Source organism: Physella acuta, unplaced genomic scaffold (assembly GCF_028476545.2).
Source record: "Physella acuta isolate Inbredline_101_S28 unplaced genomic scaffold, ASM2847654v3 ptg001596l, whole genome shotgun sequence".
Lineage (NCBI taxonomy): Eukaryota > Metazoa > Mollusca > Gastropoda > Physidae > Physella > Physella acuta.
The window spans coordinates 1577-24242 of record NW_026733110.1 but is presented as its reverse complement, the minus strand read 5'-3'; the positions used below and the strand labels follow the sequence as shown (position 1 = coordinate 24242).

The window sequence follows — 22666 nt, the reverse complement described above, 5'->3', positions numbered from 1 at the left end:
TACGGGGAGATGGGGGCGGGGGGCGGGTAGGGCACTTGAATCTGTTTTTGAAGGGACTAAATTTTCTGGAGTGGGGTAAAAGTATTTATTTTCTAATATATAAATTCTATTGTGTGAGGGGGTGAGGGGTGGTGTGAAGAAGGTGGTGCCCTACTCCCGATTGTAGGGAAAAAAAAGTCACAGGAAAAAAATCACAAATATGTATTGGCATGGAATTTATTAATACTTTATGTATTAAATATTCAGAAAGTTACGACTAATTAAATGCAATGTAATGTGTATGTTGTAAACCTATACGTATAGTAATATTTATTTAAAAAATATTTAGTATGAAGTATGTAGATTTTAATTCCGTTATAGGCTTACATATAATAGTTGATGGTTTTCATTGTGTTTTTTTTAATACTAACTTTAAATTCGCGTGAGATTGCATAAAGACGTAGTTAATGTGACTTGCTGTTCTCTCAACTCATCGCAGCACTAGTTCAACCACCTGTACTGCCCACATTTATCACGCTCATTTCATAACAAAGCTTAGGATCAAAACATAAAGCCGACACGGTACAAAGGCTGTCATTGACGCAAAACGTCAACTACACACAACATGGACGGACTAGGTTGACTGAGGAGAAGCCGACCAAGAAACGTCCTGCAGCAAAAAAAAAACACATGCGAAACACAATGATGTGTTCTAACAAAATTTTATATGTTTTTTTTCTTTTATAATTATTTTTCCTACCGCGTATTTATCTAAATACGTAACAAAAGTTGAGGTTGCTGTGTAAATTATCTTACAGTATTTGTATATATATACTTTATAAACCATGAGCCATAATGCTTTAAAGTTTGCGAATATGCTACGAAAAAAAAACACCACTTGCATCAATAAACATCCAAAATTTAAAAGTAAACATCAGTTAAATCAAAATTTTTCTTAAATGGTTTTTGTGACTTATTTCTGTGACTTTTTTTCCGATAAAATTTTTCCTTTGTGACTTTTTTCTGTGATTTTTTTTCCGCCTGAAAAAGATACCTGAAAGAAACTGTTCATAAATAAATAGGCCAACTAGAGCCTATTGTTAACAGAAAATCTAAATAACACATAATACAACTACAAATATTGACATGCGTTATTTTTCCAATTCATGCATAATTTATTCATGTAAATACAAATCATACATGTAGATTATTTATATTGCATAGCTATATTTGTATATAATCAATAAAATAATGACTTTAAAAAATTGGAATATTGAATTCTGGGTAAACGTAGATACTAAGATAACAGTTAATGGTGCAGATCAGAAGTTCAAGTTTAACATAATAGCACCAGATACATGAATTTAATTACTAGCCAATACAATTAGAAACCTATTTAATTTGAACTATTATGAAAGTTATTGTTATTTTCAGAATTATTTCATTTTTGTAAATTAATATTCTGATTAATTATAGGCCAACTGATGTGCGTGTTACTGAAAACATTCATAGAAACAATTTATGTAAATCTATACACTGAGTAAAAAAATATTTGCATAGAAATCGTCTTCCATAAGTTTAATAGTTACATTTTTATTTTTAAAAGTATTGTATTCAGCAATAAACCTTTATGTAAAATCTATATATATAATCTATATATATAATTCTCTTCTGGGAGCCGTTAGAAAACAAGCTGCAAGCGCCTCCTTGCAGTCCCCTCTCTTTCTCTCTATCACTATCACTACCACCCCCACCCCACCCCCACATTGTCATTTTACAATCATAGAGACGGGTTTGGTGACGGCTATTAGGGGCAGATAATTTAGTTTGAAACGATTTTAAACTTAGAGGAGGTAACTAAGAGGAGGCTGCTTTCACGTGGGGGGGGGAGGGGGGTTTAGTGTTTTTAAGCAAATATTTTCAGTGGCGGCATTGGTACTGTCGAATTCACAAATTATAAATTACTGAAAAGTAGAAAAAAAAAACAACTAAATAGAGGCGTATGATACGCAGCGGGTCGGCTCGTGTTTGTATAATACACAATACATTTCTCTTGAGATATTACATTTTTCTTTTCTTAAATTAATAACATTTAACTATCACACATTTATTTAAAAAATATCAACAACAAAAAGGCCAAACAGTTTATACCCAACACACAAGTAATAAATTTGTATTAATAAATACTTTCGCTAAAAATATTTTACAAAACGACGAAGAATGGTTTTTCTGCATCAGCTTCAGCATCCTGGGTAAACTAGAACAAAAACAAAATCAACCATAAGCCCATGTCAAATTCAATGCTGGGATGTTTAAAATTATCTTTATATTGTTATGTTTTTCTTTTTAAAAATAGTGTTAAAAAAAGAAAAGTGGGATATGCCAGTGAGGTTTATAAACAAGGTCATTGTTCATGGTTTATAAACTAGGTATGAGTTCATGGTTTATAAATTAGGTCAATGTTTATGGTTTATAAACTAGGTCAGAGTTTAAGGTTTATAAACAAGGTCAGAAATCATGATTTATAAATTAGGTCAGTTCATGATTTATAAACTAGGTCAGAGTTCATGGTTTATAAACAAGGTCAGAGTTTATGATTTATAAACTAGGTCAGAGATTAAAGTTTATTAAAACAAGGTCAGGGTTGACTCACCATCTGCGCCAGGTCATCGTCACATCCCATTCTAATCCTGTCTGGGGTAGCTGGGGCGTGAAGGAAGAAGTGACCAGCTGACCGTTGTGGTCTTGCAGCTTGAATGGCAGACTTGATGGCCATGAGAACTGACACGGACAGGCACAGAGGTGGCTCACCAATGGCCTGAGGAGGTACAGAGGTGGTCAAGAGATAAAGAGGTGGTCAAGAGTTAAAGAGGTGGTCAAGAGAAAAATGATAAAGTGGTAAAATGAAAGGGATAAAGAGGTGGTAAATAAATAGATACAAAAATAAATAAAAACTATCTCTGTATATGTACATATTTATGTATATCTATACATATTACTGCCATACATTAGATGTAATAACTAGTTAAATCAGTCCATTTGTAAAACTTTAACTGTGTAGTATTCAGTAAAAGTAAAGTTTCCCTTTCAAACCTGACGGTCTATGGGGCAAGTGAAGTAGAGTTCACTTGTTTCTGTAACCTCAGCATATGAAGAGATAGTGTGGTCAGCACTATGACGAGACGCCTTTACTTTCCCTAACGTGAGTTAGGTACCCATCAGAGTTGGGTGGACTCAGGGATGGTAGTATTCAGTAACACTGCTTAAAAGAGTATATTTGAATGTCTAACATAATTTAAAAAAACAACAACACATGAAGCCTATAGCTTTAATTGATAAACAGAAGACTGGCTAAAAATTCCTCACTTTGGATGAGTAGACAGCCTTAGGGTTGCCTTCATTTTTCAACAAGGCAACATTGAAACACTTGGGTATGTTTGAGAAGGAAGGGATCTTGTAAGTGCCAGGTCCAGATGAGAGTAGGCTCCCTTTGGCAGACATTTTATACTGCTCTAAACACATCAAACCATAGCCCTTGAGGGAATATAAAATAAACAAATCTATTAACAAGATGTAAAATACTATACTACAATAAACATTAAACATGTTTATAGGCTTATATAGTGCTTTTAATGTTGTGATTCATTTAACACCTAAATCTATAGGCTAAGGTAGGTTTTTAAAATAAAATTATTTAAATGTTCATGCAGTTTTATTTTCTACTCTGTTATAAAAATCAATTTCAATATTCCTTGCATTAGATATCATGATCTTTAGAGAGCTTAGGCTACCCCAGTAGTTATCCATGCCATTTCATTGATAAAAATCTATAATCTCTTCTAATTCTTGAAATAAGAAAATAATGACTCTGTAACTCTCTCACACTATCTTCATACATAATTTTTATGTTCATGTAAAACAGATATCTTGTTCAAGATCAACTTGTTAAAATGTTGACCCAAGCCATGTTACAGCAAAAATCTTAGACAATAATAACATTTTTTTTTACAATTTTGAATGAACACCAATGTCCTTTCTTCAAATACCTGTAGGAAGGCTCCCTCTATTTGACCAATGTCTATGGCTGTGTTAAGACTGTGCCCAACATCCATGACTATATGAGTAGACAGAACCTGAAGATGTATATAATATAAACAATTGAATAAAATAATTATGTAGGTGTTTGGTTTATTTTATTATACAATTTATTAAACAAACTGTATTCATAAATTAAAAACAATAGTGTATTTACTTGTATCGGCCAAAGTTTGAGAAAAATGTCTCTGACTTCAAGATAATGATTAACTCATGAAAAATGTCTCTGACTTTAAGATAATGATTAACTCATGAAAAATGTCTCTGACTTTAAGATAGTGATTAACTCATGAAAAATGTCTCTGACTTTAAGATAGTGATTAACTCATGAAAAATGTCTCTGACTTTAAGATAATGATTAACTCATGAAAAATGTCTCTGACTTTAAGATAATGATTAACTCATGAAAAATGTCTCTGACTTTAAGATAGTGATTAACTCATGAAAAATGTCTCTGACTTTAAGATAGTGATTAACTCATGAAAAATGTCTCTGACTTTAAGATAGTGATTAACTCATGAAAAATGTCTCTGACTTTAAGATAATGATTAACTCATGAAAAATGTCTCTGACTTTAAGATAGTGATTAACTCATGAAAAATGTCTCTGACTTTAAGATAGTGATTAACTCATGAAAAATGTCTCTGACTTTAAGATAGTGATTAACTCATGAAAAATGTCTCTGACTTTAAGATAGTGATTAACTCATGAAAAATGTCTCTGACTTTAAGATAGTGATTAACTCATGAAAAATGTCTCTGACTTTAAGATAGTGATTAACTCATGAAAAATGTCTCTGACTTTAAGATAGTGATTAACTCATGAAAAATGTCTCTGACTTTAAGATAGTGATTAACTCATGAAAAATGTCTCTGACTTTAAGATAGTGATTAACTCATGAAAAATGTCTCTGACTTTAAGATAGTGATTAACTCATGAAAAATGTCTCTGACTTTAAGATAGTGATTAACTCATGAAAAATGTCTCTGACTTTAAGATAGTGATTAACTCATGAAAAATGTCTCTGACTTTAAGATAGTGATTAACTCATGAAAAATGTCTCTGACTTTAAGATAGTGATTAACTCATGAAAAATGTCTCTGACTTTAAGATAGTGATTAACTCATGAAAAATGTCTCTGACTTTAAGATAGTGATTAACTCATGAAAAATGTCTCTGACTTTAAGATAGTGATTAACTCATGAAAAATGTCTCTGACTTTAAGATAGTGATTAACTCATGAAAAATGTCTCTGACTTTAAGATAGTGATTAACTCATGAAAAATGTCTCTGACTTTAAGATAGTGATTAACTCATGAAAAATGTCTCTGACTTTAAGATAGTGATTAACTCATGAAAAATGTCTCTGACTTTAAGATAGTGATTAACTCATGAAAAATGTCTCTGACTTTAAGATAGTGATTAACTCATGAAAAATGTCTCTGACTTTAAGATAGTGATTAACTCATGAAAAATGTCTCTGACTTTAAGATAGTGATTAACTCATGAAAAATGTCTCTGACTTTAAGATAGTGATTAACTCATGAAAAATGTCTCTGACTTTAAGATAGTGATTAACTCATGAAAAATGTCTCTGACTTTAAGATAGTGATTAACTCATGAAAAATGTCTCTGACTTTAAGATAGTGATTAACTCATGAAAAATGTCTCTGACTTTAAGATAGTGATTAACTCATGAAAAATGTCTCTGACTTTAAGATAGTGATTAACTCATGAAAAATGTCTCTGACTTTAAGATAGTGATTAACTCATGAAAAATGTCTCTGACTTTAAGATAGTGATTAACTCATGAAAAATGTCTCTGACTTTAAGATAGTGATTAACTCATGAAAAATGTCTCTGACTTTAAGATAGTGATTAACTCATGAAAAATGTCTCTGACTTTAAGATAGTGATTAACTCATGAAAAATGTCTCTGACTTTAAGATAGTGATTAACTCATGAAAAATGTCTCTGACTTTAAGATAGTGATTAACTCATGAAAAATGTCTCTGACTTTAAGATAGTGATTAACTCATGAAAAATGTCTCTGACTTTAAGATAGTGATTAACTCATGAAAAATGTCTCTGACTTTAAGATAGTGATTAACTCATGAAAAATGTCTCTGACTTTAAGATAGTGATTAACTCATGAAAAATGTCTCTGACTTTAAGATAGTGATTAACTCATGAAAAATGTCTCTGACTTTAAGATAGTGATTAACTCATGAAAAATGTCTCTGACTTTAAGATAGTGATTAACTCATGAAAAATGTCTCTGACTTTAAGATAGTGATTAACTCATGAAAAATGTCTCTGACTTTAAGATAGTGATTAACTCATGAAAAATGTCTCTGACTTTAAGATAGTGATTAACTCATGAAAAATGTCTCTGACTTTAAGATAGTGATTAACTCATGAAAAATGTCTCTGACTTTAAGATAGTGATTAACTCATGAAAAATGTCTCTGACTTTAAGATAGTGATTAACTCATGAAAAATGTCTCTGACTTTAAGATAGTGATTAACTCATGAAAAATGTCTCTGACTTTAAGATAGTGATTAACTCATGAAAAATGTCTCTGACTTTAAGATAGTGATTAACTCATGAAAAATGTCTCTGACTTTAAGATAGTGATTAACTCATGAAAAATGTCTCTGACTTTAAGATAGTGATTAACTCATGAAAAATGTCTCTGACTTTAAGATAGTGATTAACTCATGAAAAATGTCTCTGACTTTAAGATAGTGATTAACTCATGAAAAATGTCTCTGACTTTAAGATAGTGATTAACTCATGAAAAATGTCTCTGACTTTAAGATAGTGATTAACTCATGAAAAATGTCTCTGACTTTAAGATAGTGATTAACTCATGAAAAATGTCTCTGACTTTAAGATAGTGATTAACTCATGAAAAATGTCTCTGACTTTAAGATAGTGATTAACTCATGAAAAATGTCTCTGACTTTAAGATAGTGATTAACTCATGAAAAATGTCTCTGACTTTAAGATAGTGATTAACTCATGAAAAATGTCTCTGACTTTAAGATAGTGATTAACTCATGAAAAATGTCTCTGACTTTAAGATAGTGATTAACTCATGAAAAATGTCTCTGACTTTAAGATAGTGATTAACTCATGAAAAATGTCTCTGACTTTAAGATAGTGATTAACTCATGAAAAATGTCTCTGACTTTAAGATAGTGATTAACTCATGAAAAATGTCTCTGACTTTAAGATAGTGATTAACTCATGAAAAATGTCTCTGACTTTAAGATAGTGATTAACTCATGAAAAATGTCTCTGACTTTAAGATAGTGATTAACTCATGAAAAATGTCTCTGACTTTAAGATAGTGATTAACTCATGAAAAATGTCTCTGACTTTAAGATAGTGATTAACTCATCTTCCACAGACTGACATTCTCAACACATTTTTTTTACCAGCTAATGAGTTAATGCTAGGTAGCCACTGACCATCTGATGGACCAACACTAGCTAGCCTTATAGTTATTACAGTGACCATCTAATGAGTTTACACTAATTAGCCCCTGACCATCTGATAGGCTAATGCTAATTAGCCTATGGTCATTACACAATGACCATCTAATGAGCTTAAACTAATTAGCCTATGGTCATTACACACTGACCATCTAAAGAGCTTTCACTAATTAGCCACTGACCATCTGACGGGCTAAAGCTAATTAGCCAATGGTCAACACATACCGTATGATCCCCGTTAAGACAGTCAATCTCCACCACACTACAACATGCCCCAAATGAGTAATACTGGAAGGGTGAGTTCACTGTTTTGCTCCAGTCCATTCCATTTACTTCAGGCCTGAAAGAATTAGGTGTTAATTAGGTGTTACCAATTTATTTTAAAAATGCCTTACATAAAAACAAAAGCTTAATCAAATAATTAGATAAAATAAAAAATAAAATTTACAAAATCAAATCACACAAAAAAATTTAGATTTAAAAAATGACTCAGTATATTAAAATAAATGACCTTTTATCATTTTTACTTTAGTTATTATATCCTTTAATGCCGAATGAGCTTGAAGTCAATCTAATCGTATACCCCACTACAACTATACAATACACTCACGCATAAAATCCAATCGCTGACAAATATTTTCTATCATCTATGGCCTCATTCACCTATAACAGAATTAAAAACAAAATGAAATATTTAAAAATTTTTTTTTTTTTCACTGTTTCTAGATTTTAAAACTTTTCCCCACTGCATTTTACTGAAAAACTGGTTCAGTTTTATAACACACCATCCTCATTGCAAGTTTAAAACCTAAAATTATTTCATGCAGCTGTTTAAAAAAATGATGGCTATCAGATATAATTTGTATTGTAATGTCAAATGCTTAAATATCTAAGTTACATGTTATGATATTTCTCATAAGCTTTTCTCTCATACATGATTTTGAACAGCATTTGGCTTTAAATATTCAATTTTAAAAGTTTGTGTTATCACAAATTGTTAGTTTTATTATGATTATTGATGAGAGTTTTGAATGTTTTCCTTTTGCTTGAAGATGATTATGAAATTAGCTTACACAAAAATGACCACTAAATGTGTAAGCTGGACTAGTTCCATGCTTGACCTATTTAAAAAACTGGGATTTATATGGATGTTATACCTATATATAAATACATGAAGTTTATATTTAATCTAAAGAGTATTTCTACAAACCAATTGTTGCCATGACAAATCTGGTTTTGCTTCTCTCAATGGTTTAAGTTTGTCTTTTATTTCATTACAAGCATTCTGTGGATTAATGTGTGTGTGTATATATATATATATATATATATATATATATATATATATATATATATATATATATATATATATATATATATATATGTGACCTAGGCTAGTTGCATCTTTCCTGTTCGCAACGCCAAATGTGACCTTCCCCGAGTCTATCCTGCCCGACAACGCCAATTGTAACGAGTTGAACCACTCATGCTACACAACATCGACTACAGTAGAAAGACTCGAAGATGCAGGTTCGCTATTGATCCTTTTATTACATGAATCAAGAAATGCTTCAATATAACACAATGAATCAACAGAAATGTTTCACAATAATAGTCTGAATCAACTGACCCCCTAACAGTCCTCACTAGGCTTCATATAACTGAATCCACATGTCTATTGTCCTTCTTAACACAATATAACCAACTTGAGTATGTCACACAGACTGACTGATCTAAAGCGAGCGATGAAGCTGGAAGAGCGGTAAGAGCCGTAAGAGCCGTAAGAGCCGTAAGAGCCGTAAGAGCCGTAAGAGAACGAGTTCAGTCGTCCCCTCCTATTTATGCCTTGTATCCGTACTCGTCTGCATACTTGTATTCCTCCGTAATCGATACTTGTACTCGATGTCTCCGACCACTAGTTACGCAGTTCTAGCGTACAGTCCGTGAAATAACATCTGCATCCTATCAATCAAAGTTGACAGGCCTTCTGACTCTCTTCGTACCGTTTCCCAAAATAGCACGCGTTGGCTTTGAGATTGTTATCAGTCCGACTTCAATAAGCCACCTGCTATCGGTTGCGTCAGACTGCAATACTGCGTCTCGGCTTCTCGTTCGTTATCAGATTTGTAACTAGTAGTTAGGCCCACCCTAGCTACATCCACCCCTGCCTTTTTTTGTGTGTTTTCAACCACAAACAACGCCTGGCAGGTGCACTCCTCCAGAGTCAATCGCATAATCGTAAAAAAATTTTATTGTTCCACTCACTGTCCACGACGTCCCATTCGTATACGATTGACAGTTATACCTATTTCACATCTCAACTGTGTCTACATCGTCTTCCTGAGACACAAAACAGTTCTAGAATTCACATCCACCCTTTTCGTTTGGTGCCTTCACCAGTTCACTTTTATAGCTTTTTGAACAGTCTGTTCTCATACCAGCGCGACCATGAAAGACTTGATGGTTGCTGACAAAAAATTTCGTCTTCCTTCTGTTCCTCAAACTTCTCCGCGGACCACTTATCTGATGGTCTACTGTCTCTCTGCTTCTGGAAGGAACGGGATCCTCTTTGTTGCCGTTATCCTCCACTTGTGTATCGCGGTTGTTCTGATGATGGTGATATGGTTCCGGGATGGGTATGTGAATTTCCGTTATAGTTTCCGGTTCCCTAATTGTCTTGGATTTCCTTGTGTGTAACTGCTCTTCTTGCCTATTCCAATATTTCTTTAATTGAGCAATATTCGCCCACCGATCCGGTTTGGCGTGATCGATGGGTCTTATCTTAAAGGGGCCACCTGCTGCTTTAGGCATCTCCACGACTTGCCATATCTCCTGTCCCCAGAGATCGTGGATTTTGTTTCTGCCTAACGGGTGACTACGCAGTAATACCCTGTCATTCAGTTTGGGTGGCGGGTCCTTTGTCTGTACCGGCGGTTCCCTTCGCCGTGCTTCATGTTCTAGTCTTTCCTGTACTACCCTGTACATTTCTCTAATTCTTCTCATATGTTCATTCACATATTCCAGTGCGGTGTATGAGCCAGTCATACTCTCCCTTTTTCCTAAGAACAAATCAAGAGGGAGTCGAGCCTCCCGTCCGAACAGCAACATGTATGGCGCAAAGCCGGTTGTGGCATGGGGTGTGCAGTTGTATAGATATACCAACTCTGGGAGAAAATCAGGCCAACGTTTTTTCTGTTCAGGTTCTAGCGTACGCAGCAAATCATGCATGCTGCGGTTGAACCGTTCACACTGTCCGTTTCCTTTCGGATTAAATGTGGTTGTTCTAGATTTGTTGATCCCGTAGTGGCTGCACAGTTGGTTAATTACTTCTGACTCGAAAGCCCTTCCTTGGTCAGAGTGTAATTGTCTTGGTATGCCATATTTGATGAACCAATGTTCTATTAAGACCTTTGCCACTGTTTTGGCAGTCTGATCTCGCGTGGGCACCGCCACCGTCCATTTGGTGAATACATCAGTCATTACCAACACATGTTCCGTCCCATCCGATGATTGCTCCAACGACGTAAAGTCCATAGCCACAATCTCTAGTGGTTTTGTCGCTAGTAGGTGTCCTGATGGCTGTCTCATTTTGACAACTGGCATTTTCGCATGCTGACACCTCACACAAGCCTCACAATGGCGTTTGACCTCCATTTCCATATTGGGCCAGTAACACCTCCGTCGTAATATTTTGTGCGTCCTGTCCTGACCCTGGTGTCCTGCCCTGTCATGTGCCAACCTTAGCACTTCTTCTCTTAACTGTCCAGGCACCACCACCTGGTGTATTGTCCCATCAATTTGGTCATGAATTCTCCGCATGAGAACACCATCCTCTATACTGAGACGGTCCCACTGACTCAGTATTTTCTTTGTTTCTCGACCAAATTGTTCTCTTTCCCTTCTTCCTGGGAATTTTTGTTCCTGGACGTATTTCAATAGCGGTTGTAAGCCACTATCCGTTCTCTGGGCATCTCTTATCTTTTGGTGATTAAGGCAATTAAAATCACTACTGTCCATATGTCCGGGTTCCGTGGATATGTGCTCCACCCCGGTCTGCCCGTTCTGCATCACTTGTACCCCATGAGGGATATCTGTTGACGCTCTGACCTCACATATTCCTGTCAGTGTTTCTTCCTCATCACCCGGTCTCTCGTAAGGATTCCTTGATAAGGCGTCCGCATTGCCATTGGACCGCCCCGGGCGATACTTTATCTCTAGGTCAAAGAGTGCCAATTCTGCTGCCCATCGCTGTTCGATGGATCCCAACTTTGCTGTCTTTAGGTGGCTCAAGGGGTTATTGTCAGTGTATACCACACATTTAGCACCTAATAGATAGTCCCTGAATTTCTCAGTCACAGCCCATTTTAATGTCAAAAGTTCTAGTTTCATGGCGCTGTAATTTGTCATGTTCCTCTCTGATCCCTTCAGAGCTCGACTTGCATACGCAATAACCCTGAAACCTTGCTTTTGTTGTTGTGATAGCACAGCTCCCAGACCTTTAGAGCTGGCGTCAATTTCTAGCCGAAATGGTTTGTCAAAGTCTGCGTATCCCAATATCGGCGCCTCTGTCAAAGCCTTTTTCAATAGCTTAAACGAGTTCAGGCATTCATCAGTCCATAATTCACCTATCAGTTGTGTTTTACCTTTCTTTTTCTCCTTACTGTGTTTCTTTGTCATTTTGTTTACCAAGTCATGCAATGGTGCGGCAATTTTTGCAAAACCCGGCACAAATTTTCTATAGTAGGAAGCAAAACCCAAGAATGATCTGACCTCTACTGTAGTTGTTGGCTGTTTCCATTCTTTAACAGCTGCAATTTTATCTGGGTCAGTGGCGATGCCATCCGACGAAATCACATAACCCAAAAAATGTACCGATTTCAGACCAAAGCAGCATTTGTCTGGGTTCAGCTTTACTCCTATCTCCCTAAGACGGAGAAACACTTGTTCTAATCTTTTTAGATGGTCCTCCCAAGTTTTTGAGTAAACTAGAATATCATCCAAATACACCAACATTATTTGAAATAGAAAGTCACTCATAGCACTCTGCATTACTCGCTGGAATGTAGCAGGTGCATTAGTTAGACCAAACGGCATACGGGTCCACTCGTACAGTCCCAGTGGAGAAATAAATGCAGTTTTATGTTGATCGTTGGGGTGCATGGCCACTTGGTGGTAGCCACTAGCCAAATCCAAGGTAGAAAAAAATCTTGCTCCCCCCAACGCATCAAGACATTCATCAATACGAGGCAAGGGGAATGCATCCCTTCTTGTGATATTGTTCAATTTCCGGTAATCACAACACAGTCTTATCTCCCCTGACTTCTTTTTTACCACTACTATCGGTGCCGCATACGGGCTCGTACTGGTTGTAATAATTCCCTTTTTTAGTAGGTCATTCAGGTGTGCTTTCACCGCAGAGTAGTGACTCGGTGGTAATCTTCGGTAGGGTTGCGCCACCGGCTTGTCTTGTAGTAAGGGTATCTGGTGTTTGATTACTTCCGTGTACCCCAAATCACCCTCATACGAGGCAAATATATCACTGTATTTATTCAGCAATTCATTTAGTTTTGGGTCCTCAGTTTCCGGGAATGTATATGATCGGCCATCCTCTTTCTTCACCTCGGCCGTCACATTGACCGACCTAACTGTTACTTCATTACTGCTGGTATTGCTCAGTTCGATGCACTGTGCCGACTTTTGTACCTCGACGTTCTGTGGTACTCCTACCAGAGTGTTAGGTGGTATAAAAATTTCTTCATCCAAAACATTTGCCACTAATCCTTGAACTAGTCCATTTTCCGCTGATGTGTATGTCCGCAGTAACACGACGCCTGCCCTCAGTGCGGCGCCACATGGTTCTATCATCACATCACCATTCACGCTTCTATCACCAATTTGTAATGTGATTGCCTTGACCGTGTTTGCCGGGACTGATATCCTTCCTCTGGTCTTGGCAAACCTGGTCAACTTGGATCCCCGACCTGGTGTGGTCGATGCGACAATATTTGTAAGAAATTCTGGCAACTGGCCAAGAATATTCATGCCCAACAGGCAAGGTATATTTGACACATTTGTCTCTAGGTTGTGTTTCGTAACGAACACCCCAACCTGCTTCAACCTATGTCCTGCCACCACGACATCCGCCAGAAAATAACCACAGTATGGAATGGTTAGTCCATTAGCTGCCGTCAGGCGCATGCATGTGTCAGACCTCAACCTATGGTCTTTTCCTTTCATCCATTTGGTGTAAAAATTTTCCGTGATTGTCGTCACCTGGGAGCCTGTATCCACAATTGCCTTCACCGCGATGTCCCCAATCGTAATCACCATTTCTGGACAGACTCCCATCATTGTGCTTCTTGGGCCATACCCTCGCCCCTCTGTAGCCTGGCCCTGCCTTACAGAGGACGACCGTTTCCCTGGCAGTACCGTGCCATATGTCCGGGTTGTGAACAAGACAAACAAATTGGTCGACCGTCGGCCGTCCATTGGAGTGATGGCTTGGCCGGACGCGGCCGTCCAACCCGTCCCTGTTTTGTCCCGTTCTTTTCCCGATTCTCAGCTGTTGACCTGCTTTCTAACCTCTCCAAACGTTGGTCAACCTTATCTAGGTGGGCCAACAGTTGAGCCATCATGGTCTCCATCGTGTCGGCCCCTGTGGGTGGGGATTGTCTCTGTTCAGGCACAGAGACTTTGTCCACCGAACAGTTCGATTGGTCCTCATCCTCGGACCTGCGGATCGCTGAGTTCCTGACCTGAAGGAAGGTCAACTGCGGTTCTTTGTGGACCTCCTCTTTCAACTCTCTTCTTAGGATTGGGGTTGCCAGCCCCTCAATGAAATGGTCCCTCAGTAGGCGTACATCAATGTCCGGTGTTTTGACCTTTACCGAATCAAAGGCCCTATTCATCCGGTGTGAGTACTCCATCACACTCTCCGCCAATCTCTGCCTCAAGCCTACGAACCCTGCTAGCAGTTGCGATCCCGACCGTCTCTCCCCAAAGGTCTCCATAATCAGATCCAGCACCTTATCTGGATCTGATTGGATGGTTTTATCGTGGCATTTGACCTCTGCCCTAACCGTCTCTCCTATGCTGCCCATCAGCAGTCTTAATCTTTCCTCTGGTGACATGCCTCTCGAGGCCCAGGCCGCTTTGACCTCTTCACTGAACCTGTTGGTTAAAGTGGGATCACCGTCCCCGTAAAATTTGTTAATGTGGGACTCTCTGGGTAGGACCACTATATGGGTCTGCTTCTCGTCCAGAGTAGACATTTTATTCCGTAAGTAAAACAAAAGAGTTCTTTCTTACCGTGTGTATATGAAAAAATTTTCCTCGATTTTCACAGTTCCTGAATGTCCGAATTCACATACACACAAAACACAGTTATGCACAAGGTTGACTATGGGTGCCTAAAACGGCAAGTCTAGTTGAATTCATCCTGCTCGACGACGCCAAATGTGACCTAGGCTAGTTGCATCTTTCCTGTTCGCAACGCCAAATGTGACCTTCCCCGAGTCTATCCTGCCCGACAACGCCAATTGTAACGAGTTGAACCACTCATGCTACACAACATCGACTACAGTAGAAAGACTCGAAGATGCAGGTTCGCTATTGATCCTTTTATTACATGAATCAAGAAATGCTTCAATATAACACAATGAATCAACAGAAATGTTTCACAATAATAGTCTGAATCAACTGACCCCCTAACAGTCCTCACTAGGCTTCATATAACTGAATCCACATGTCTATTGTCCTTCTTAACACAATATAACCAACTTGAGTATGTCACACAGACTGACTGATCTAAAGCGAGCGATGAAGCTGGAAGAGCGGTAAGAGCCGTAAGAGCCGTAAGAGCCGTAAGAGCCGTAAGAGCCGTAAGAGAACGAGTTCAGTCGTCCCCTCCTATTTATGCCTTGTATCCGTACTCGTCTGCATACTTGTATTCCTCCGTAATCGATACTTGTACTCGATGTCTCCGACCACTAGTTACGCAGTTCTAGCGTACAGTCCGTGAAATAACATCTGCATCCTATCAATCAAAGTTGACAGGCCTTCTGACTCTCTTCGTACCGTTTCCCAAAATAGCACGCGTTGGCTTTGAGATTGTTATCAGTCCGACTTCAATAAGCCACCTGCTATCGGTTGCGTCAGACTGCAATACTGCGTCTCGGCTTCTCGTTCGTTATCAGATTTGTAACTAGTAGTTAGGCCCACCCTAGCTACATCTATATATATATATATATATATATATATATATATATATATATATATATATATAGCAAGAAACTATAAAAAAATAGAGAGATGATGTGATGATATCACAAACTATGCATGAAGAATTATTTTTCATCAAAGCTTCATCATGTAAATAAAACCGCTATTGAATCAGTTTAAATGTGATCAATTAAGCAAGTCATTATATAAAACAAGTCATTATACCACCACAGCTGGTCCTATAAGGTCAGAGGTCATACTGCCTGCCGTGGGGCTGGAGTTGGGAGCTGTGTCCGTGGATGTGTCAGGAACACGGATAAACTTGACGTCAACATTTAGGACCTGGCTGGCAATCTGAGAGAAAAAAATAGGAAAAGGCGTCAACATTTTAATTCATATTGCTACTTTTGAATACATAAAAATTACATCCCAGTCTTATTGGTAAAAATAATTATTAAAATTGGGTATAGAGGGGTTGGCGTGGTCAAGTCGGTAAAGCTCATGAACCCTCGGGTAGATGAAACTTGTTAGCTAGGGACAGCCACTCTTCTAGGAGAGACAACTCCAAAATCAAACAACTGCTGCCTTGTAGTTTGTTCTTGGTTGGACAAAGGTTATGGAAGCAAATCCAAAAGAAAAGCAGGCTGAAATCGGAGTAAATAGTCTCAATGACGCATAACCAGTTGACGCGTATACTTAATTGAGTTGAAGGGGCTCCCTTCCAATACTAAAATTAAGAGCGAAGAAGAAGAATATTGGGTATACAGAAAGGTTAAAGATTAAAAATGCTGTCATTTTTGCAAAATTGTAAACTGTTTTCGAGTGGTACAGTATGACATTTCTTACATACAAGCCTTGGGTTCTTCCTGGATCAAATCTGTAGAGTGCATGCCCATACACAAAAATGGGTGAACTCTACTTCAACTACCCCACTGGTTAACAAAGTACTTTAAAAAAAAGAAAATAGTACCTGTATCATTTTAGTGTTCAGACCTTGCCCCATCTCCACCCCACTAGTCAACAACAGCACAGATCCATCACGATAGACATTCACCTGTGCAGAACCCTGCAGACACAAACAGATATCAATGCATTTTTAATATATGCCAACCCAGAGGCGTAGCGACCCCTCCCGGCGCCCGGGGACAAACTTTCGATTTGCGCCCCGCCCCTCGAACTTTTCATTTGCACCCCCCCCCTCGAACTTTCCATTTGCACCCCCCTCAAACTTTCGATTTGCACCCCCCCTCAAACTTTCGATTTGCACCCCGCCCCTCGAACTTTTCATTTGCACCCCCCCTCAAACTTTCAATTTGGCGCCCCCCTAAGGTCGGCGCCCGGGGACATATATCCCCCCGCCCCCCCCCCCCCCCCTTGCTACGCCTCTGTGCCAACCAATTAGAAAGCCAACAATTTACTGATCATGTAATATAGGTATGCATAAGGTAAGCAGCAACTGTAAGACATTGGATACAAATATACATGAAAAACATGAAAGTGATTTAAAATATTCTTTTTTCAAAAACAAAGAAAAACCCTTAAAAGCAACTTAACAATGAACCACAATGAAGAAATGGCCTTTATGTGCAAATAAAAGTATTCAGAAAATATTGGTAATGTTGGGTGTGGATTGTATAAGTTTGTATAATTGAAAACAAATAGCTTATAAGACACAAGTGTGCCATTTATATTCTAACAAAAGAAACACTCCATGCTTGTAAAAATATAAGCTACTTATTAGTAAGCTGATATATTTTTCGAAATATCTGAGGTTGGGGTGGGGGGGGGTCAAGTCAAAGATATTTAAATGTTAGAGTTAATAACACACAAGACTAAGTTTATATTTAGAACACTGAAATGTTTTCACTTAGAGTCCTAAAACCAGTCTGAGATTTTACTTTTCATATCCAAAACTTTAAGAAAGTTGTGAATGCATTAGCTTTAAATTAATATATACTGTATAAAACATACAGTGCTAAATACCTTGTTTAATAGCTTCAATGGATAACCAATGCCATAGGTTAAGGGTGATAATGCAATGCCTCTCTTTTTATTTGTGTTTGATCTGAAAAATTAGTGGAATTAAAAGTTTATCTGAAATGTATGTTGAAAAGCTTCTTATTTTGCATATTTATCAAGAACGTGCATAAGAAAATAAAAGTTAGTATTGTTTAAAGTCAAATATGGTTTATAAAATATAGTTTAAAAATTGAACTGATAGTAAAATTCTGTTACTTTCAGATTCAAATTTTAAATTTCTCTATATTTAAGAGTTTGTGTTCTAAACTGTCTTTGTATTGTAAAAAAAAGCATAGTAGATTGTTACATTTTATTTCATGCATTATAATTATTAAAATCTTATTGGTATTGTTTATTTTAAAAAGAATTCAGTAAGACTGAGCATCCCGCGAACACACATAAAACAACCTTTATTGACTATTAAATGGTTTACTTGTTAAATTTCTCCACATTAGTTTTAAGTTCATCGTAGTTAGAAAATATTTTGCATTCCCCCCAGCAGTCCAGAAGATGACTTTTTTCTATGACCTGGCCGTATGCCACTTGGTCACCCTGCTTGTAGAAGTTTATTTCACGAATCTGTTACAGAAGAAAATGATAAATGTTAAAGCTTGGAGTAATGGGGCAGTTTCTTATTTGGATGCAAAGATTACACACATACTTTTTGAATAACACTGCAAAATTGTATTGCCATTGTGAACTAAATCAAGAATTCTAAACAGAAAGTGAGGGGGAGGTGTGGGTGGTAAAAACTATGACAACATCTGCTCCTGACATGACAGCAGATCTTTACTGTAAAATTTGTTTCACTGACTGTGTTTTTTCATCTTTATTTCTTGATCAAACATTTTGACCAGCTTAGCAGTACTTAAAATAATTTGATTTTACTAAAAACTAAGTTTTTCTGACGAAGGAATTCATTCAAGATTTCAATTTTTTGCTTGATTACAAAACTTTCTCTAAACTACGTTTACAAGAAAGTAAAAAAAAACCAGACAAATATTAAAATATCTGGGCCTAATGTAAAAGTTAATTATCATTAATTATAATTAACTTAACAACTACAAACTGTGGACCCAACCCAACCCTGTACTCACCAGCACAGGGTCCATCCCCAGGGTTGTAGCCACGTGGTCCATGATACTCTCCATGATAAACACGGCCTGGGGGGTACCAAACCCCCTGAAGGCCGTGTTAGAGGCTATGTTGGTCCTACACAGCTTGCCCTGAATGTGGACATTGGGAATTTTGTAAGCGTTGCTCATCGTCAGGATACATCGCTCTGATACCTGGAGGTAAAGTACATTATTTTATATTCAATATGTTCAGATGTTATGTATTAATTAGCAACAACATTGGAAGTACCTGGTATATCAATATTGATATTGGTATTTTTAGGCAAGTGAACTTGTTTTTTTAGAACTGATTTATTTAAAATAAAACAATGTGAGTATTGTAAGCCATTATGTCAGCACTATATTTTTTGGGTCGCATGTTTGTCTACTTAAGAGCCAAGATAAATAAATTCATAATCTTTTTTATGTAAACATTTTTCAAGATAGAAATTATTCACCAATGAAAAAAAAATGACATATAGATTTTAATTTTTTTAATGATTTGGACTTAGTTTTTGAAAAAAAACTTACAGGGGCAGACATGTCCAGAGATGAGCCAGCGTTTAAGTAAACCTCAGCCTCTAGTGCAACCAGCTTGCCATTTTTGTTGAACCCAACCTGGCAAAAAAAAAAAAATAATAATGAAAATAATAAAAGTTCACATATATTTTATTGAAAAATAAAATAAAAATAAAAATCAGAAAAAGAATAAAACTAATATTTTCACGTAAAATGAAGTAAAGTAATTTAAACTGATTTGTTTTCCTACTTTGTATTTGGCCAGTATAGGGTGTCTAGTGCCAGTAAGTCGCATGTCCTCATCGCGGTCTAGAACTGCTCTAACTGGCCTTTTGTACCTGGAATACAGGTGGACTCTTTTAAATGAATAGCAACAGGTATAAATGAAGAAAGCTTCACCAGGTAATATAAAAATCATCTGGGGCCATGGTCACCATGACATGGAGTATTTGCCTCACCTCCTTACTGGCCTGTTTAGCTGTAACATTGAGTATGTGGGAGAGGAGGGCCAAGATGTTCAATAGACCAGATTAGGATATTATTATTATAAATGTTTGTGTAGGGCTAGGTTTACAGATTGAGCAATGATGATTCTTGATACTACAGAGCTTGGTTAGGCCATAGGTTAGTGTTGATTTTTATAGAAATATCAAGCGATTGGGCCTGGAGTGCTAAGAAACCAGTATCTTAGAGGTTTAAATTAACAACACACTACAGACACTCAACACGCCCTAAAACAAATCTACATTCCAGAGGCTAAGTGATACATTTATAAATACAACTAATCTACATTTGGCTTACTTGTGTGCAGCCACTGCTACAGGAAACACAACACTGCCATGGCGAGTTTCTTTCCCACCAAATCCACCACCTGCATTCAATATATAGGCATATTTTATAATCACATACACAAGGTAAACTTTCCCACCAAATCCACCACCTGCATACAATATAGGCATATTTATTTTCACATACACAATATATAGGCATATTTTATAATCACACACACATAGCAAACTTTCCCACCAAATCCACCACCTGCATACAATATAGGCATATTTTGTAATCACACACACATAGCAAAATTTACAACAAAAAATCTGCCTGTATACAATATAGGAAGATTTTATAATAACACACAAACATAGTGAACTTTCCCACCAAATCCACCGCCTGCATACAATATAGGCGTATTTTATAATCACATACACAAGGTAAACTTTCCCACCAAATCCACCGCCTGCATACAATATAGGCATATTTTATAATCACACACACATAGCAAAATTTACAACAAAAAATCTGCCTGTATACAATATAGGCATATTTTATAATAACACACACATAGCAAACTTTCTTACCAAATGCACCGCCTGCATACAATATAGGCATATTTTATAATAACACACACATAGCAAACTTTCCCACCAAATCCACCACCTGCATACAATATAGGCATATTTTGTAATCACACACACATAGCAAAATTTACCACGAAAAATTTGCCTGTATACAATAAAGGCATATTTTATTTTCACATACACAAGGCTAACTAAAGGGCATTACAAGGGGAGGTAGAGTGGTGGGTGTTGTCTTCCATGGGGGGGGGGGGGGGGGGGTGAGCTGTTATGAACACCACGGATTATATTAATACATCCCATCCATCATCCATGTATCAATCTTCAAATAAAACAAACATTTCATTTTCAAACAATTTTTTTTTCATTCATTCAGGCTAATCATTCAATGAAAGAATTTTAACATTTCGTTTAAAAAAAATATTTTGCTTATTAATTAGTTTAAGCAATGTTGAACAATCTTAACAGAGTTAGTCTAAAAATCGTTGATAAAAAAAAGTTATTAAATAAAAGTGTAGTTTTTGGTTAGACATTCCAACTATATTCACATTGTTTTAAAAATTGTGGCTGTAAAGGGAGCGAAAGCACAAAAACTATAAATTTGGAATATTTAATCAGTAGCCTCCCTTTACATGGGAGTTTACTATTCAGATAATCTTCCACTGAAACTATTTATGCCAGTTAATTATAACTCAAATAACTTGGACATTTCAATTTGTCTTGTAAACTTTACAAACTGCACAATGATATTAATACTAGAGTAACGTAACTAAAGAGCAATTAAAACAACTTACCGATTCTCTTAACACTGACAGTGATTTGGCTCTGTGAAATGCCCAACACTTGGGCTAATTCAGTCTAAAGAAGATATAATCATGTTATACTTTTTCTTATGCTTTAAACTAAAGTTACATCAAACAGAATACATTTTAAGCATAATGTGTTCTTAGATTGGCTGGATGAAATAAATATGAAGTGCATCTATGAGTATCGGTTTAATAGTTGGGCCTATTTAGACTGCATCCAAAATTCAAACTAATCAATTTTATAATCTTAATTTAAGATTAATTAAAATCAAAGAAACTTTATAAAACTACATGCCGCAACAAAAACAGTGACACTGGAAAATAGTATAAGTAGTTGCCGTTAGTAACACTAAAGTCTCGAGTAATCCGGGTTCAAGACAGTAGATCGTCCCTGAGTCCACTCAGCTCTGACGGGTACCTAACTCACGTTAGGGTGAGTAAAGGCGATTGGAACTAGTGCTGAGCACACTATCTCTTTACATGTCAAGGTCATAGAAACAGCTGAACTCTACTTCACTTGCCCCATGGACTGCCAGGTACGAAAGGTAACTCTACTACTGCTACCGTTCTATAAGTGATATCCTAGCAGTAGAGAGGCAGCTAAAAATAGATGCTCTTACATGGATAGCATCCAGGTTCTGAGTCATGCAGGTCACGTGGTACTCGTCCGTGTCCCGGGGGGAGACGATGCAGGCGTGGGGCTCCAGATAAAAATGTTCCTGGGCCCCCATGGACAGCTCCCCCTCCACGGTCTGGTCACATGAGGAGAAGCCGTCAGTCACGTGACCACACCGCACGTGCTGGTTGTTGTCATAGTACGAGTTGGCTTTGATGGCTTCCTGTGAGTAAGCAAAGATACGCTATGCATTATGTAACATGTGAAATACCATAGTATGACAACAATCTGAACTTTTTGTTTATATTGCGTCTTGTTATTTTTTTTTTTTTGTTAGGTTAGGATAGGTCATGTTATGTTGCTATTAGTTACACTACATCAAATTATGTTTCGTCACATTTCCTTTGGTTTTTCACTTTTGTGACGATGTCAAACATATTA

The 22666-nt window shown here is 36.9% G+C and overlaps 1 protein-coding gene across 1 annotated transcript; it reads right to left on the bottom strand.

Annotated features, from left to right (window-relative positions):
* Positions 1-1776: 1776 nt before the first annotated feature.
* Positions 1777-22448, bottom strand: LOC131929095 (xanthine dehydrogenase-like; the record flags this gene model as incomplete). The annotated part of the gene is made up of 17 exons (XM_059285288.1): positions 1777-2236; positions 2633-2797; positions 3346-3513; positions 4026-4112; positions 7801-7915; positions 8186-8238; positions 8786-8860; positions 16018-16146; positions 16763-16858; positions 17776-17857; positions 18245-18390; positions 18909-19100; positions 19458-19544; positions 19696-19783; positions 20247-20316; positions 21598-21661; positions 22230-22448. Coding segments are annotated over 17 exons (1890 nt in total), but the record flags the coding sequence as incomplete, so codon positions are not given.
* Between the last annotated feature and the right edge of the window lie 218 nt (positions 22449-22666).